The following is an 18,262-nucleotide window of genomic DNA, read 5'->3' as shown; positions in this document are numbered from 1 at the left end:
GCCAAATCTGGCAACTGGAACACGTCCAGAACGTCTGAAAACTATGGGGTAGCCTATAATCTTAACCCGGTTCTAAAATGGTTCCAGTAGCTTATCTGCTAGGCTCGAAATTACAGATCTGGGCGACGATCGAATTTCCATGAAATGAAAGTACATAAGCGAAGTCCACAATACTAGGATTAGAATAAAAGAAAAAAAAAATATATATATATATATATATATATATATATATATATAATAATAATTATTTGAAAATTAGGGATATTACAAAGAGAACCACCTAGCTAACGAGGTTATTTGTGATCCCTTTGTGGAGATTTTGAATAGTCTTTTTTGTGTTTTGGGGATTCATAGAACTCCACGAGTTTTCATCCAACATGTTGTGGCATGGGTTATTGAGTGCCGGGTGCAATTGAACTTCCTCTTCAATTTTCTGCTATATATTATATTTAGATGTAGTTCTTCTGCCATTAATATTCAAAATGTTTGTTTTTTTTTGTCAAAATATATCTCCTTTTGATATTTGTTCTTATGGAAGTGCTGCTTCCTGGTTGTAAGATGCATTTTTGGTGCTGACAAGAAAATAGTAATAACCTGTTGAATTTTTGTTCCTCTAGGTAATTGTAATAGACTTGTTGAATTATACCCTTATCCATTTAGGTGTTGTGGTTGTATGAAACAACCCAACAAGTCATTGAACTAATAAATTTGGAGAAGATTATACTAATATAGTTCTTTTTATAGCAAGTGTTTAAACTCTTTATTTGTTGAACAACAGGCATACCTCCAATCTTGTCTATATTTATATTAATCAGCAGTGTTTGATACACATGGAAGCCAGAAATTTCAATGGCTCCAATATGTTTTCATTGATTATTTTACTGTCTATTAATATAATATAATATTTCTACAGTTGAGAGCTAAGAAAATGTTATTTGGCAATGTTCTTTCTGCTTATTTTATGGCAACCACGTTAATATTATAACAAAAATGATTGGTTTGTCCCTTTTTAATTGAAAATTTTCTAGACTTTAGAAAATTTTTTTATTGCTTGCATTTAAAAAGCCTTGTGAATATAAATATAGCTGTTATATTACTTTTTTTTCCCTTTTAATTTTCATGCACTTGCTTTTAACCATTTTATATTGTCATGTGCCAAAGACAAACTATGTGACTATGTGCACACGTCAAACAAGCCCCTTTTTAAGTAAATACAAATCATTTATCAAATGCAGTCTGTACTCTTATAGTACAACAATTTTGCAAATCTTAACAGGCCTACTACCTATCAAAACCAAAATCCAAAAAAAAAAAAGAAAAGAAAAGAAAAGAAAAGAGAAGAAAGAGAGACCCTTCATTCTCATTGTGGATTTGTTTTACTATTTTGAACTATTATTTACATTAATTTCCTTGAACATATTTAATAATTCATTTGCTGCCAAGTGATATGTGATATTCTTGTTAGTTTTGGGACAACATTATATGCCATTGGAGATTAAGCAAGTAGTTCTTGAGCAAAACAATTGGTTTTAAGCTTCTAGCTAAACCAATTGATAAGGCCAATTTGATGTATACATTTATCTATTCAATCTCTAACTTGAATATCATCCTGTAGACACACAATATGAACTTGACTTTTCAATTTTGGGTTTTGTAGTTAGTTTTGTACAGAACTTTCATTACCACAATTTATGTTACCAAATCAAGTTTCCAAAACTTGTTATCTGCATAAAGAGTTGGGAATAATAATAATAATAATAAGTTAATGCACATACAACAAAATGACAGGACTAAATTGAAACCCTGATATGAAGAGTGTTTAAGATTTCTGGCTTAGAATGGTTTCCCTTCCATATAGTTACACTTAAATTTGGGCATAATAAATGTTAACTAAAAAATGGCAGGACCTAATTCTAATCCTTTCTTTAAGGGCTAATTATCATGTCTTGCCATCATTGTCATCTAGCTCAGATACTGTTTATTCTGAAAATAATATTGCTGATTTTCTTTATTAGAGAAATTCTGTATTGGAAATGCTCCTTTCTCTTTACTAAAACATATAATTGCTATTATTTGGGGACCTTCCATTCAGTTCTCATACCCCACGTTCATAATTGATCATGCAATACTATTATTGTTAACTAATAGCTAGCCCATTGCCCATGGACACTAAGTTGGATAAGGTTAAGCAAATTAATACTAATTCCCTTTTTGCAGTTTGCCAATGCTTATTATTTTATTTTTATATTATCACACTCAAATTCAAGATAAAGCATTATTTTTCTTGAAGGCCTTTATATATTTTTTACTTATTACTTTGGATCATATTAATGGCCTTATATATTAATTTTATCATATAGTTTTTTTGAATTAAACATGAAATTTACGAGTATCAATATTTTTAATAATTATAAATATAATATCCCAATATTAAAAGCAACTTTATAGGGAACAAAATATGAGGATATGAGGATAAAAATTATCCCTATTTAATTTTTATTAGGGGATGACTATTGTCTCTTTAATAGTAAGGGACGACTATGGTCTCCATAATTGGGGACAAGTATTGTCCTCTTTAAATATGGACGAATGTCATCCCCTTTTAATAGGAGGATGATTATGGTCCCCCTTGAGTCTAATCCAAAACTAGGGACCAGCGTCGTCCCCCTTTTATAGGGGACGATTATGGTCCCCCTTGAGTTTGGACAATGGGGACGACATTCATCCCCATATAGGGGGATGACAGTCATCCCCATGTTAGGGGACGACTATGATTGTCGTCCCCATATTAGGGACAACTATTGTCCCCATATTGGGGACGACCATCATCTCTTTTTTTAGGGACGACATTATGATTTGTCGTCCCCTATAGAATAGGATACGGAGATAAAGAAGACAACAGGTGGGGATGATTAATGTCATCCCCTATACCTTTGAGGACAATTATTCATAGTTTTGGGGACAATTTTATGTGTCCCCTATACTCACTTTTTTTGTAGTGAGAACAATGTTGCTAGAAAAATTTAAGGCAGATAGATCTAGCTAGAATCATAGATCTAAAGTGTTTATTCGAGTCTAGAAATTGCATAATTCGACAGTTATTAAAATTGGGTTAATTATATTAATGTTTACTAAATTTATCACTTAATTTCAATCAAATAATTTTAATATGTGGTTATATATGTGTGTGTGGGGACTATCTAACGTTGCTATTGGAGTTAACAATACGCTTTTTAAATATATTAGTTAAAAAATATTAAAAATTAATTAAAATTATATTTAATATATATTTTTTAACTATAAGAACATTAAAAATAATAAAATAATTTTTTCTCAATAACATTTAAAATAATATATATATTAAAATGCCAAATGGGTTCATAGTAAGTCATTCATTTTTATTTAAAGGATTTTAGATGTTTTGGTAAATTTAATTTTAATAATAATTTTTTATTCATTTGAGTTTGATCAAATTCAAACTTGAGGCTTATATTCCTGCAAAAGACTCTAATATTATTGAACTAAATTTATTGATTTTAACCTTCTTTATTAGAGGCTCAATCATAAGATCTACATATCATAGAAAAATATGTTTTTATGAATCTTCTAATTTCAATGCAAATTATGCAGCAAAATGGAGAATAGACTTAATACATATGATGTACAAAGTTTAACTCGTGATATAATCTAACCCTAGTAGAAAAAATTAAAAATAAAAAAATAAAAAAACAACTTATAGTATATATATGGAAAGTTAAAGCGGCAAATACTAAGTGGTGAATTTTGAAAGATAGCTAGGAGAGAACACTATAAACTAAGAAACTCAATCAGCATGGCAAACAATTATTAGTGGAAAAATTCATGCGGCAACTTGTGGTATTGTTTGGACTTGTATAGGCAATCACTGTTTGCTTGATTAATTGCCTCCCCACCTTGCTTGGAACGATGGCTGTCTATGTCTGCCTGCTCGGATTTTTCACCATCTAGCTTGCATAAACGAAATTTGTTGCAAGAATATGCTTAACAATGAGTTGTATTGGTGCATATATTTGTTCATTCTTTCTTCGCATCAATAATTATTCCACGAATTAATTATATTATATATGTTCCCTTGTATTGGTGTTTTGAGAAATTCTAAGATAACTTGCAAATCGTGAATATTTATGTGAATTCTTGTTCACAACCTATTTCCATCCACTAATTTTAAATACATAAATGATATAAACAATATACTATTAATTTAATATTGTAACCAAGTAATGAAAAATATTATTATAGAAAAAAATTTCTTAAAAAATAATTTTCAAGAAAAATATTTTTTCAAATACAAGTTATTTTTTACAAAATAAATAAAATCTAAAAAAGAAAAGAAAATATCTCAATATGCTAATAAAATTTTAGAAAACCTAGCTCTTGAATTAATTAAATAATCATATTCCTTTTAATACTTTAATTCTTTTTATAAATTATATTCCTTAAGTGCATGAATCGTACATAATATAAAGATATCATTCTCATGAGAATCGAGTTAAATACCAAACTATGATGATATAGACTATTAGACCTATAATTATAGGTAAGAATTAAACAATAAGCAATAAAAAGCAAATCAACAAGAATTAAACTAAATATAGTAAGCTAAAACAAACAAGTAACAATTAATAAAAAAGAGATTCTAAAGTTGGGGGTTTACACTCCAATTAATTGGTTATTTATCAAATAGCTAATGAATGGATAATTGTGTCTTTGAAGGATATTAATTCTAAAATCTCTAAGATTCTCTTTCAAGAAATCAAAGAAGTATTTTAACTAAACAAAATACTATTTTTGTGACTCTTGATTTAGTTAAAATCCATTAAGTCTATAGTTAATTTACATAAATCCTCTCATAATTTTAGTCTATCTCTATATCTAAAATTATAAGTTCTGAATCTTGATTTTTTATAATTGATCTTCACCTTTCAGTTCATCAATCAATGATTTAAAGCACAACTTTGAGAGACCTAACACAAAGTATGTAAATAAAGCATAAGAAATAGAATCAAAGCACAACTACTCATTTAATTAAACAAAATCAGATTAATACCATAGGTTAAAACAGAGTATTATTATATCTCAACTCTGAAATATAAAGAAATCTACTCATTGATGTTCAAAATTACAGAGAGAATTATGCAGAAAATACAAAGTAACATGAAAATAAGCTAAAGAATTAAAGAAAACAAATGAAGAATCAATTTACGTGACAAAATCTGGACTGAAACCTAATTGGTGTAGAAGAAAATGATAGTCTTCTCGCTACTATTTTTCCCCTTTCAAAGAAAACAAAATTTTGTTTCAAGTATTTCTCTCTCTTTTCCAAACTTAGCAAAAACTACGAAAATGATGTTTATATACTGTCAAATTGTAGTCCTATTAAGTTAGAGAAATAGTACAAAAAGAATTTAGAAAAACAAAATTTGTGTAATCCATGTCAGCTTCGAGGTTAATTTACATGACCAGTGCAAATTTAGTGCCCAATTAACACACCTCGTATAACTTATTGGTCACAATCAGTCTACAAATTTGGAGAAGCATAAGGCGTGTAAACGTCACACAAGGCTAGTGTAATTGCTTGATATGTCATTGCACGAGTGAAAACACTGATCATGCTTTTCCATCTGCTTCTATATGGCTCCTTTTGTTCTTGCAATACTAGAGATTACATTACTATAAATGAAAACATAATTTATGTTTTGACGATTTATGGTTACACATGCAGAAATATGGTCATATTGAAGCTCGTGTAATTTTCTACTTGATATAAAACTTGAGTTTTCTCTACTGTTTTCAAACACATTGAGCTTCTAGATCAACATAAATTTTTGGTCCCAGCATCTTTCAATCCCAACTCAACCTAAAAATATAAGGAAAGCACAAATTAAATAAAAAAATTATAATAAATAAATTAATTAAATTAAAACATATTAAAAATTATATAAAATTACTATTTATAAAGACAAAATATATGCAAAATATGTCCTAAAAGCTTATAAAATGTAAATGCATCAATGACCATGTATCGGAGTAATTATCTTCTGTTTATGTTCATCAAATTCAAGGTTTTCATATTTTGTTTTTGTGGTTTTTTGCTGTCTGTTCCTTTTACCTCATATATATATATATAAACTAGCTGGTTGGCAAGTTAATTTACTTCGATTAGTCCAAAATTGAGTTTCTTTTTTTTTTTTTGAAAATTCTTAAAAAATATTATTTTAATTTGAGTATGTTTAGCTAATTCTTTAATTCGAGTCTCCTTAATCTTTTGCCGTTTACCATGCCTGTGAAAAATATTTCTTTAAAAAGACAAGATATTTCCATTAAAGCCTTACAAAAGGCCAATGCGAATACAACGCCCAAAAGAACTCCAAATAAAAGGCTCAGCTTATATAGCCAAAAAATGAAGGCCCAAAGCCCAATAATAACAAAATCTAGACTAAACCAGTCCTACACCGTTGAAGACCTAACCCGGCAAACTACAATGAGTGTGCAGAGAAGCGCTGCTGGAGGAAATTTAATAGCCTAGTAATTATGCTTGATCTGTAAGAAAATTAGATAAATCATTAGATTCATCTGGTGCTTCACTCACAAAATAATGGGTCCATCTTTCTAATTTCAAGGTGTAACTGTTTATTACGTTGGGTGTATTTTGTAATTTGCCACAAAAAATTACACAAAATTATTGTAAAGTATGGAACAAATAATCAATTTATTTATAAAATTAGAAATCCCACATCAAACTCAATAAAGAAAAACAGCAAACAATAAATTATTCTTTGCATTAAATTGTAATTAATTTTTGACTCATAGACACGTAGAGTTCACAGTCCATCTTTATGTATGAAACTCTGCATGTTTACTTTATTTATTTAATATTTATTCATCTTGTGAAGTTGATAAACGACTTCTGTTTATTCAAACACAGCCCATGCATTATATCATTGATAAGCAAGATTGAGAGGAGCACTTGAGGAAGAATTAATATTGGATTGGCATGACCGAACTGCATATCATATATCTTCAACCAATTGACTGAAACTAATAGGCTTCACGTATTTTTGGGAACCTCTATAGAGGGTTAGGGCTAACACTTCACAACTGGCCTGACTTGGATGGTACCGATCCCACCAGAAGAAGTCATCCCGGTTTTGACATACAGTCACATTTGGTAGACATGGTGATTCTGCGCCAATTTTTCCTAATCCACAACAAGCAGTTATAGCATCCTTGAAACCTAATAATAAGAAATTTGAGAAATAATAATTATTATTATTGGAAAAAAGAACACCAGATATTGTTCTATCTTATTTAATCTAAACTAATTTTTAAATTATTAATTGTAGAGAGTAATATTTAATTGGCTCACCATATGCAAGATGATTGTCAATGATATAAGAAGTCACTTCATATGAATTTCCCAGGGAATACTTCATCCCTTCGAACTCCGCGCTCAGCTTCTGCATTATGCCTTCAAGTTCTATAGAGAACTTTTGAGCATACAAGTTTCGTTCTTCAATGCACTCTCCCGTAGGATTTTGGACCCTGTATCGTGGAATGCACCCGATTGGTGAAACACTTACAATACCAAATTTTCTAGCCCCCGGATTTAGTAGATTCTGCAATTGGACAGAGAAGGGAATTGAAATTATCAAATTAAACCCATTCATTAATAAGTTGGATTGGGTTCATTTTTAGTCCAACCCAGTCAAAAATTTCAGAGTGAGTTTAGGGTGAATGGCCAGAGGCTCCTTACTGGCCCATAGACCATTCGTTTATCAGAGCCTAACAGAAAGAAAGAAGGTAGCAAGATAGAACGTTGAAATCACAGACCGTTAGATGATAATGGTAACTTTGCATGACAGTGGTTATGAAGTATTCCACATTGTGGGTATCATTGTAGAGCAGATAGTCGAAAATGCCATTGCTTCCTATGCTGATGATAATGAGTGAATTTGAAATTACTTTCTCTGCAGATTCACCCATTACTTGCGTGATATTGTTGCACACAGTGCCAAATTGTTCCACCTGTTCTCTTATGGTTATCACCTTCCTCTGTGATTTAAACACAGTGGAAGTTTTTATTTCTTCATCTTTATTGTCATAAAATTCAAGCTTAATATATATAATTGTCAGGGTATGTAGAGATTACAATTGCCTTCCTGTAAAATCAAGGAGTCCGGCACCTCCAGAGGCGAAGTTGGCACCCCAGAGAACATTGCGCTTGAAAAATGGCTGGTTACGCAGGAGAGCCACAAAAGGTGGTGGACTTCTCTTGTGACCGAATAACCTCGCTAAACCACATCACAAGTAATGAAACAATAAATATGTTTAACAAAACACTGTTTATAACATATCATAATAATCACCCAACTGAAGAGTTACCTTAATTCATCATTTTCATAATTATTCATTAACATTACATGTAAATATTCTATGTTTATATATTATTTCACTTTGATAGAAATATTCAAAGAATAGTTGAATTGTGCCATTTCCAAAAAAATAAGAGCACCAATAGTATCAGCAATGTTGTGGCCATTGCTAAATCTTCCGGTTGGTTTAGCATCTCTGTAATCTATCCCATTGAAGGGAAAATCAGCTCTTGCTCTTTCCACAGGCAAGTAATTGTTAGTCCCAACATCTGTAGTTGAATCGCCAAATACAAAAATTGGTGGAATTTCTGTACTTGCCTTTCCCACCTGCAACTTAATAACCATCACAATAACAAGTGAAACAGACCAACAACTCCAATCCATATGACTTTGAACTATGAATTGCTTTCTACTACTTTCTTGGTTTAGTTAAGATCTCTGTGCATTTATAGGCTGAGATGTGGCAAGTAATTACAGCCACTAAACATTATTAAATCTCTAATGGGTCATTGTTCCAAGTTCCAGTCTGGATTCAAATATATAGCCAGGCACGAGAAGATTGTATCTCTAGGCGGATAGACCTAACACTTAATAAATCAAGCCATATGTATAATTTAAGGAATGTCCATCTGGTATTACAAGACATTATGAGTTTATATATATATATATATATATATATATATATATATGTGTGTGTGTGTGTGTGTGTGTGTGTGTGTATAATTTTCTTTCCTTGGAAGATTTCTTCGATGCAATAAAGAAAATCAATCTAACCTATTTCATTCATGCTTTTAATTAAATCGATCAAACTTAAATTAAATATATTTATATTCATGCAAATTTAAAACGTGAGATTTGAATTTGATAAATTTATATCATTTTTTTATTTAATTAAAGGCATAAATTTAGACTAGGTTCATAAATATAGAAATCATTTTATTTGAGTGTGAATTTAAAATGTTTTATAAAATAATATTATTTGAAATTCTTAATTCCATCGTTTAGAAATTATAATTTTATAAAAATTTAATTAATTAAATTTTTTTTTATTAATTTCATGTTTGGAATGAAGGAATTCAAATATTTTAACTTTAAAAGAACTAGAATTCATGTATACTGGTATAAAAATTCTTTGAAATTCTCTTTTTTATAAATGATTTATTGCAAGAAAAAATAGTGTCATTTGAAATTCACAATTTATATTAAAATTAATTTTTTTTTTCAAATTTTGGTACATAATACTTTAGTGTTCATGCTAGCATATGTTTGTCCTTCTAGGAGCTCAACCGCCTGAGAGAAGAAATTTTTATATGTTTTTAATTTTTTTTATTCTTAAAAGTATTGGGAAGGATAATATGATCATCTTTTTAATAGACAGCATCCAAAAATACTCAATTTAGAAATTAAAACTTTTAAGTAAAAATATATATTAAAAAAAATGTTATTATCTCTAACAATATAATTCATACACACTAGCTTCAACTTCAATTAAAGTAGTTTTAAGTTTTTGATAATTCCCCACAAAAATTAACCATCGGTTACAGTGCTAATGAGTTTTTGCCAATTCTTCTAAGAATGGCCAAGTAGCTCCAAGCCAGGACAACACAGGATATACAAATTTGTAATAAAACAAATGAAAAGAAGCAATTTGGACAGATTTTTGTTCATGACCCAGCAATCACAAAAAGGTTGAATAACACACGTCAACCAGAAGCAATATTATCTCCCGAATATGGAAATCGGATACCCTACAGAAGCTTCTTTGAACTAGGTTCCAAACTCTCTGTTTAAGTGTTTTTTAAGCTTACGTAATATTTTATTATCTCCATGAAGCATTTTAGTAAATAAGTACATTGAGAAAATCTAAATCAAGAATCTGATTGGAAATGGAAAGTTGACGACTGGGTGGCACTAAAATCCATATTTGTACAAAAGATAACAAGCCTCATCCATGCCCTAATTTAATTATTTATTTGGTTCCAATCCTATCATAAAAAATAAGAAAAATTTGTCTCACAAGGTGAAGGCTAGGGTTCTACTGAGATAAAATTTTGACATAATTGTTAATTTGGAAGAAGCCCACATCTTTTGACATTTAAGCTATATTTCTAATGGTTGTTATATTGCAAGTAACCTACTTTACAGCTTTGGGCTTTGGCAGGATGATAAGGGCCACAGAAGAGAGTTGGGTGTCTTGGTTTTTTGTTTGGGGTTTGGGCGTTTAGATTCGATGTTTGGACCATCAGGTCCCAACTGTTTTCCAGCAACCCACGAATATGATCCACCGTCCATGCACAAACTTACAATAGAAAGCAGTTGAAACTCCGCCTTTTGCCTTTAGCTGGTTTTAACTTGCATTGTCCAGAACCAGTCACTCATATGCAGACTGGGCAATTATTTGCCAAAAATAAATATAATTCTAGCATATTCTTGACTCATAATCACGTTCCATACATGATCCAATAAAAAATGAAAGATCTTCCCATCATCTCATGAACATACAAGTAATTTTAGTCGTCTTAGTTTGCATTTATAATACAGCATATATGCAAGATCTAAACTTAGGTAGCCATCAAACCATCCCATTAAATTCTTCATCTGCATATAGGCCAGAAGGCCAAGAAATCCACATCCTAATTCCAGGCTAACATTAACAAAAACCGTAAATTTCATCAGCCAGGACCTCAGCAGGGATCACAGTTGCGCATTTCATCAAAGCAATTAGGAAAAAAGATTCAAAATGCTAAAGTTTGAAACGTCCAAGCTTCTAGAGGGCCCATAACCTTTATTCCTAAAGCAGCAGTGATCCTGTTGCTATATGGAATCACATCTGATTAGTTGAACTATAATACTATGGGGAATCAGCTGGTTATGAAAGATATGATCGTCTTGCAAGTAATTCATCATTCACCCTACATGAAAATGTTGTCTTAGGGTCATGACTTATCAAGATAAAATTTCTGTTAAACCTCCACTGGCATTGCTACTATAAACAGGAGACTTATTCTATACAATAAAAATGGCTAATTTCAAGTAACACACCCACAAACATTGGCCAGGAGTACTACTTTCAAATGGACGCAATCTCACCCTATTGAGGAAGATTGCAATCTCACCTTACCTTTCAGATGGATATTGAAATACAAGGCCCAAGGCCTAAAAGCATAGAAGCCATATAACCCATGCCCATAAGGAAAAGGATCATTGTCTAACAGCCCATACCCAGTCACAGTAAGAACCCAAGCCCATACAAACTAAGCCCTAGCTAGGGCAACAGCAACAAAGCAGAACTGGAGGACAACAGGAACCATGCAACTGGAGTAGTCTGCGCTCCTCTTCAAAAGGCCAGCCACCGGAGAACATCACAGGACAACCCAAACAAGAGCTAAAAAGAAAACAAAGGCCTAAGCCAAGAAAAGTAAGCTTGGCCAAGAAGGCCCCATAGGACAGACATTTCTCAAACCAGGGACCAAAAGAGCTCTGAGAAGAGTGATTTTAAAGATCATTCTATGGCAATTGAAAAATGCCAGAATAGGACCTTTTTAACTTATTTGACCTTATGTAATTATCCAAGAGAAATTTTCTTTGATCTTCACTCATAAATCATAATATTTCCAAGGATCCATTGTTCTTTCAACTTACCTAGTTGCAACCAAGCCTACTTTGTTGAAACCTACTATCTAGCACCTCCCCTCTTTTTCTTCCTCTCCACCATTCTTCTCTCTTTCCTCAATTTGCACTCCTATGTCTTCTACAACCATCCCCTCTTATCCTCAAAAACAGGACTCAAACAGCTAGAAAACAGTGAATTTAGACTTTAGGCCATCACAACTTTTTTTTATCAAGTTAAAAAACCTGCAGACCACAGCTTGATTTCATACTCTACCATTTAAAGTAGATCAAATAGCTAATGAAAGTCTTATTTGAACAAAATATCAAATGAAAGAATTTGATTGCAAAACTTTTATGTTTGTAGACAAACTCAAATAGAAACAAATAGAGGAACGAAGAGCAAGTTCAAGAACAAAAGATGCCCTTATACCTAAAATAACACAAAGTTAGCAATATAATTTACTTTTGATACTTTATGATATACAATCAGAGATAACTTGGGGAAATTAAAAATATGACATGCAACACTGTCAATGGAAACTAACATACATAGGAGACGATATTAAACATACCAAGATCTCTCAATATGTCTTTGACAACAAAGTGTGCTCATAATCCAACAGTCAAAACCCAAGTACAATCCAACAACTGTGTACGGGGCAAAGAAAGGTACCTCCTCATATGTCTAAAAGATTTAATTCGCTCTACATGAAAAAGTTGCATCTTGGAATTGAAAACTATCAGGACAGCAGATGCAGTTGTCCGTCTAAGCTATAATTGTATTGTTGCTATTTGCCATCAATAGGAAACTCCTTCTGATTAATAAATGTGGCTAACTTTAAATGACAGGCCCACAACATGTGCCATAGATACTAGTTTTGAAATGGACACTATCCTCCCACATTCTTAATATGTGGCTCCTTAATGTTGATTAAACTTTACCAGCTTCAACATAGCCTACTTATCCAACAAATATTTTTTTTTCCCTAATTTTCTACTCTCATGTAAGTATCTAATATAACAGCCATGTCTAAGATATCCTAAAAAACTGGTGTTCAGGCGTATCATTAGTCATTATAAACAGATAGTTCAGATCTAAAATTCTGTTCAGCACATTTCAAAAACTTGAGGCCGCTTAGTGACTTTGTTCAACACCCAAGTAACCATAATTCCATCAACTACAGTTAAAGGTGAAGGGGGAATATACTAGTAATCACAAATTCTACCTCTATCCTACTGCTCAACATCAAAGCAACAACTTTGTAGATCACTAAGCTGCTAAAATTAAAAATTTTCCTAGACTACATCCACTTGTAATTCCTAACAATAATAGAGTAACTTATAAAGGCATCCAATAATTTCAGGTTTTTACAGGGAAAAATGAGCGCACCGATTATCAAGATAATCCAGCATTTTCTTGCAGTAGTTATCAAATGTTTATTTTGTTGTCCTAAGATAGGATGAACATTAAGTAGCTGAGAATAAGATTAAGAAAGATAGGCCTCAGCTAAAAGCGCCATCAGAAGGAAAACGGCGAACAAACAACAAGCTATGCGTTAATCCCAAATGGAGAGCCAAAAAGAAAAAATATAGGCTTAGTTTTAGCATTATAGTACACCATGATGGAAGATATCCTCATAACAAAAAAAAATATAAGAGAAAATGACTTACATCAAATGGTAACAGAATTCTACAGGAACTAAACCATGAAATTCTAACAGCTCAGGCCGTAAAGAATAAATAGAAAATTTTCCTACAGAAGCAAAATGCTTGCCAGAATGGGTGCATGTAAAACGGACACAAGAATATCATATGAATATAACCCATAAACCCAGCATTATAAAAATAAAAATGCAATAAGTTATTTCAAGAAAATGAAAAGAAAGAGAGGGAGTTGCAGAAAATTTGTGAATTAGGTTCTAATAACTTCTCACTGACAGTACTGAAAAATAGAAATACCAAAAAAAAAAAAAAAATCAAACCTCATACCAAAAATTCAAAGGATAAAAATCCTCAACATTGATTCTGCTAAAAGCTTCGCAGCTCTCACTTCAATTTTGCTGAAGCCAACTGATCTTTCTTGTGCTTCTTTTGCTTAGCACCATCCTCATTTTTTGCTTTTTCTACATTTTTCTTTCGCTTGATGCCATCCTCTTTCTTCACTTTAGTTATCTTCTCATTGTTCCCTTTATCTCCCTTCTTTCTCTTCTTAACCTCTACTTCAAGGGAGCCATTTTTACCCTCATTATCACCATAATCATCAACATTTCCTTCACCATAATTGTTCAACTCGATATCATCCTCATCAACATTTTTATCCATATACCTAATCTCATGTATCCTCCCCTTCTTCTTCGTCACTTTCTCCTCCTTAACCATCTCTTTCTCAACCTCTTCCGCCTTTTCCTCCTCTTCCTTAACCCCTTCAATCTTCAACTTCAAATCAGGAAGCGCCTGATAAACGGGCAAAGCCAAGCTATCAAGCAACTTCAAATGGAAAGACCTAATACCACCCCACTTCCTAGGCACAATCTCCGCAATCCCATTTATAGCAGCCACAACATTATTCACTATCTCCTCTCTCCCCATTGAAATCCTTCCCACCTTAGCCACACTACAAGTTCCAGTCCTCAGAAACAACAAAGCTGACCAACATGTCTTCTCAATCTGCTCCTTCCAGTTCTTGTGCTTCAAATCCACTGCCACCGGAATCTTCTTCTTCTTGAAAAACTGCTTCCCCAGCATCTTAGGCAAGAGAGGGATCACCCTTTTATCTGCAAAAAACATATCATACGAATCGCAGAGTTTCCTTTTCGCCTCAAAAGGACGGTAGTCAGTCTTGAGCTTGGACAGCTTGATGATTTTGGAGATGGGTATGTTCTCGTTTTGGATCTTCTTCTTAGTAGCGTCTTTGGTAAGGCCGGATTTGGGTCTGTCATCGATGATTAAGCACAGTTCGGAGCTGTCGTTTTGAGGGTTAATTAAGGGGTTAGGGAGAGAGATTTTGTGGGGATTGATGCGGCTAACACCCTTTTGTGGGATTTTTTTAAGGGTTAAAATTAGGTATACGTATTCATCGTTTTCTAGCAATTGAGGTTTCTGAGTTTTGGATTTGGCAGCTCGCCATTTCAGTAGAGCGTTTACAGCTTTGTCTACTGTTTTGGGGCTTACACTAGAAGATGGTGGCGTCGCGGCCATTGATGGCTACAGGAAGAGGAGGAGAGAGAGCGAAAGAGCCTATGCTCCAGCAGCACTTAAGCAGAGGAGAAGGCGTTGTTTTGGGGAGAGAAGTGAGCAATAAGGGTTTTTCGGCTGCGACAGAAATGAGGTGGTTGGCACTATAGGGTTTAGAGTTGAGGCTCGGGGGAGGTTCCACAATTTTATTTAACGGTGTCGTTTAATTGAAGGTGATTTAAAAAAAAAAAAAAGAATAGGGGAAATAAGTTATTTTATAAGATTTTCATTAGTAATTTGAATATCTCAACCTGCAGTACTTAAATTCATATTTTTAATTGTCTTTTTATTATTTTATAATTAATTATTTATAAAATTGAGTTGAATTTGATTAAGATCTATTTGGTTTACCTGCTAAATATAATTAACAAGTGATAACTGATAATTGATGATAGATGATTTATGTTAAGTATTTGAAAAATTTATATTTAACTGTTATTATTCGCATGTAAAATAAATAATAAAGATATATATTATATAATTTATTTTATTATTAAAATAAATATAAAATTATAAATTTATTAATTATATTATTTATTTTATTATTAAATTAAATATATAATTATTATATTAATATATATATATCATTTATTATATTACTAAAATAAATATATAATTATTGATTTATTATATTATATTATATAATTATTGATTTATTATATTATATTACTTATTTTATTATCATTGAAATAAAAAATAATTAAATTATTTAAAAAATAATTAAATTATTTAAAAAATAATTAAATAGCTTTAAAAATATAGTTGTAAAGTAATAAAGTAATCATTATTATTGATAAAAAAATATTTTTTCATAATAAATAAATTTTTATATTTTATGTTACTAATGAAAAATATTTTAATAAAGTTATAATAGGTTAATTAAGATATTAAGATTATAAATTAAAATACTTATGATATTAATTTTTTATTTACATAAAAAATGATAATATGATAAAAAAAATGATAATAAAAAATGATAATATATGGACACAGTTACCCATTAGCTATCAGCTTTATTTTTTTAAACTTACCAAACACTCTGATTCGTTGCAATCAACAGGTAAACAAAACATCCTCTTTAGCTCATTTAACTCTAGCTTTTGACAGAAAAATGGCAATTGAATCACATATGCAAAGAAAACAATTTTAAAAGTAACTATTATTATTAATAATTTGATGAATGAATGATCGGTCAAGTTCATAGAATGAGTAAATGAAAAAAAAAATTGAATTATGTGCATCGGAAATAAAGACAGAGTTGAAAAGATAAAATTCATCAATGATAGTGATTTATTTTTGTAGATATTAGAAAAAAGAATGCGCATTGTTTGTTATCTATACCATATAGGATCATCCATACCATGCAAAGGCTTGTAAAAGCTAACAAAAATGATACACCAAGCATTTTGCTCTAGGCTTGTGATTTGGGATGCTTTAGAGCTTCAAGGTTTGTGATTTGTGGTACTTCAGACCTTCAAAGAGAGCAGCCAGTTCATCATAATCTGGTAATTTAGGATGAACTCGAGGAACTCGGTCTACATGAGATGAAGGTACTGGAGGAGGCTGCTTAGGTGGTGGTGGTGGATAGATGCCAACTCGAGAATCTTCCATTTCAATCTCTCCATCACAGTCTGATTCATCAAACTTCATTTCTGAATTTGGAGAAGATGCATTGTAGCTGTGTCTCCTATGGACAGTTTGACCATCCATCTGGATTGGCCTTGATTCCTTGTGGCTATGTCTCCTATAAATGTGTTCACTATCCATCTGCACTGATCTTGCCTCCACATTGCTTAGATAATGAGACCTATTAAAACTCTGGGGTCATGTAATCTCACAGGACCTTGAGATTGATGATCCATATTCGTGTAGTTGATCTGAGGATTGTTTGCAATGCCCATCGAATTGCCAGAAAGCACCCCAAATCCAGTATTGATGAATGAAGTACTAAAATCAGGTGGTTGAGAGGCCTGATTGAAGTTCTTTTTCACTAGATAAGCAGTAGCCGTTGCAGGATTAATGCTTGAATTATTAAAAACGAGGTGGTTCAGAGGCCTGATTGTGGTTCTTGTTGGCTAGATAAGCAGCAGCCTGTGCTGCTGCAATTGCCTCCTTAGCAGATTCTGCAGCTGCTTCAGCAGCAGATGCAGTGTCTTCAAACTGCATACTGCCCATTGCTCCTTCTGTAGTTGATCTGGACAGAGAACAAGAAAACATGCAGAAAAAATTGGTGGATTTTGACATCTAAATCTCTTGAGAGTGTGTAGAGATAAGTAAAACAACCGACTTAACTGATAGTTGGATTATTAGTCTCAGCAGTTTTAAAAGAGGCTGGCTTCACAGGTAAGCTTGTAGCACCAACGAAAGGGTTAGGTCCTTTCTGATTGAAAAAAAAAAAAAAGAAAGCACAATTATTTATGAGGAAGATAGTAAATTTGCATGATAGAGAAATAAGGACTCACAATAAGCTCCCCTGGACCCTTAAGAAGCTCCTTTTTCAGATTTGATGCGTCCCAACCGCAAGTGCACGGGTCGTACAAGTAGTATAGAAAAATATCGATCCCACGAGGAGTTGTGTTAATGATTGAATTTTCGATATAAAAGTTGACTAAATTGAAGTATTTATGAAATTAAAATAATGAATTAATGGGTAATGGAGTATGAAGTCTAAATGTACAAAATTAATATTCTATTCAACAATGTGTTAATTAAACTAAAATTGTATCAAATTGAAATAAGCAAGTTCAAATATGGCAATATTTAAAATGGCAAATGATTAAATTCGATTAGAAATTAACAATGGTAAAAAGGTGATTCCGGAGTTCGGGATTTCATATTCGAGCTATTCTGGGATTTTAAATTGGTTGTCCAATCTTATGAAACTTATGAGTTTTAAGGAGATTAATTCTTAAATCCTTTGAATTCCCTTTCGAGTGAGACAAAGAGCGCCTTAATCAAACTAATCCTACTTTCGTGGAGTTAGAATTAATTAAGACCCATTAAGT

General features: G+C 31.9%; 2 protein-coding genes and 1 long non-coding RNA gene across 3 annotated transcripts; all 3 read right to left on the bottom strand.

The window, feature by feature from the left end:
• Positions 1-5,851: 5,851 nt before the first annotated feature.
• LOC110672550 (GDSL esterase/lipase At5g55050-like) lies at positions 5,852-8,022 on the bottom strand. Its single transcript, XM_058138435.1, has 4 exons — positions 7,870-8,022; positions 7,406-7,655; positions 7,197-7,273; positions 5,852-5,896 (listed from the first exon to the last, which is right to left on the bottom strand). Exons 1-4 carry the CDS (start codon positions 8,020-8,022, stop codon positions 5,852-5,854), a joined length of 525 nt encoding a protein of 174 aa, XP_057994418.1.
• A 5,838-nt stretch (positions 8,023-13,860) lies between these two features.
• LOC110672564 (uncharacterized) lies at positions 13,861-15,365 on the bottom strand. The gene has a single exon (XM_021835362.2). It carries the CDS (start codon positions 15,219-15,221, stop codon positions 14,070-14,072), a length of 1,152 nt encoding a protein of 383 aa, XP_021691054.2. The 5' UTR covers positions 15,222-15,365; the 3' UTR covers positions 13,861-14,069.
• Positions 15,366-16,504: 1,139 nt separating this feature from the next.
• LOC110672548 (uncharacterized) lies at positions 16,505-17,761 on the bottom strand. Its single transcript, XR_009144979.1, has 2 exons — positions 17,720-17,761; positions 16,505-17,637 (listed from the first exon to the last, which is right to left on the bottom strand). It is a non-coding gene; the product is annotated as an uncharacterized LOC110672548 (long non-coding RNA).
• Positions 17,762-18,262: the final 501 nt, after the last annotated feature.

The sequence above is a fragment of the Hevea brasiliensis genome, chromosome 16 (assembly GCF_030052815.1).
Source record: "Hevea brasiliensis isolate MT/VB/25A 57/8 chromosome 16, ASM3005281v1, whole genome shotgun sequence".
Classification (NCBI taxonomy): domain Eukaryota; kingdom Viridiplantae; phylum Streptophyta; class Magnoliopsida; order Malpighiales; family Euphorbiaceae; genus Hevea; species Hevea brasiliensis.
The sequence above is the reverse complement of the archived record's forward strand: the minus strand, read 5'-3'. Positions and strand labels throughout refer to the sequence as shown.

Excerpts from the sequence above, each read along its gene's own strand:
- LOC110672564 (XM_021835362.2), bottom strand. The coding sequence starts at position 15,221 with ATGGCCGCGACGCCACCATCTTCTAGTGTAAGCCCCAAAACAGTAGAC.
- LOC110672550 (XM_058138435.1), bottom strand. The coding sequence starts at position 8,022 with ATGGGTGAATCTGCAGAGAAAGTAATTTCAAATTCACTCATTATCATC. Across the intron at positions 7,274-7,405 it reads TGACAATCATCTTGCATATG|GTTTCAAGGATGCTATAACT; the intron begins GTGAGCCAATTA and ends TCTTATTATTAG. Across the intron at positions 5,897-7,196 it reads CATGTCTACCAAATGTGACT|GTTGAGTTGGGATTGAAAGA; the intron begins GTATGTCAAAAC and ends TTATATTTTTAG.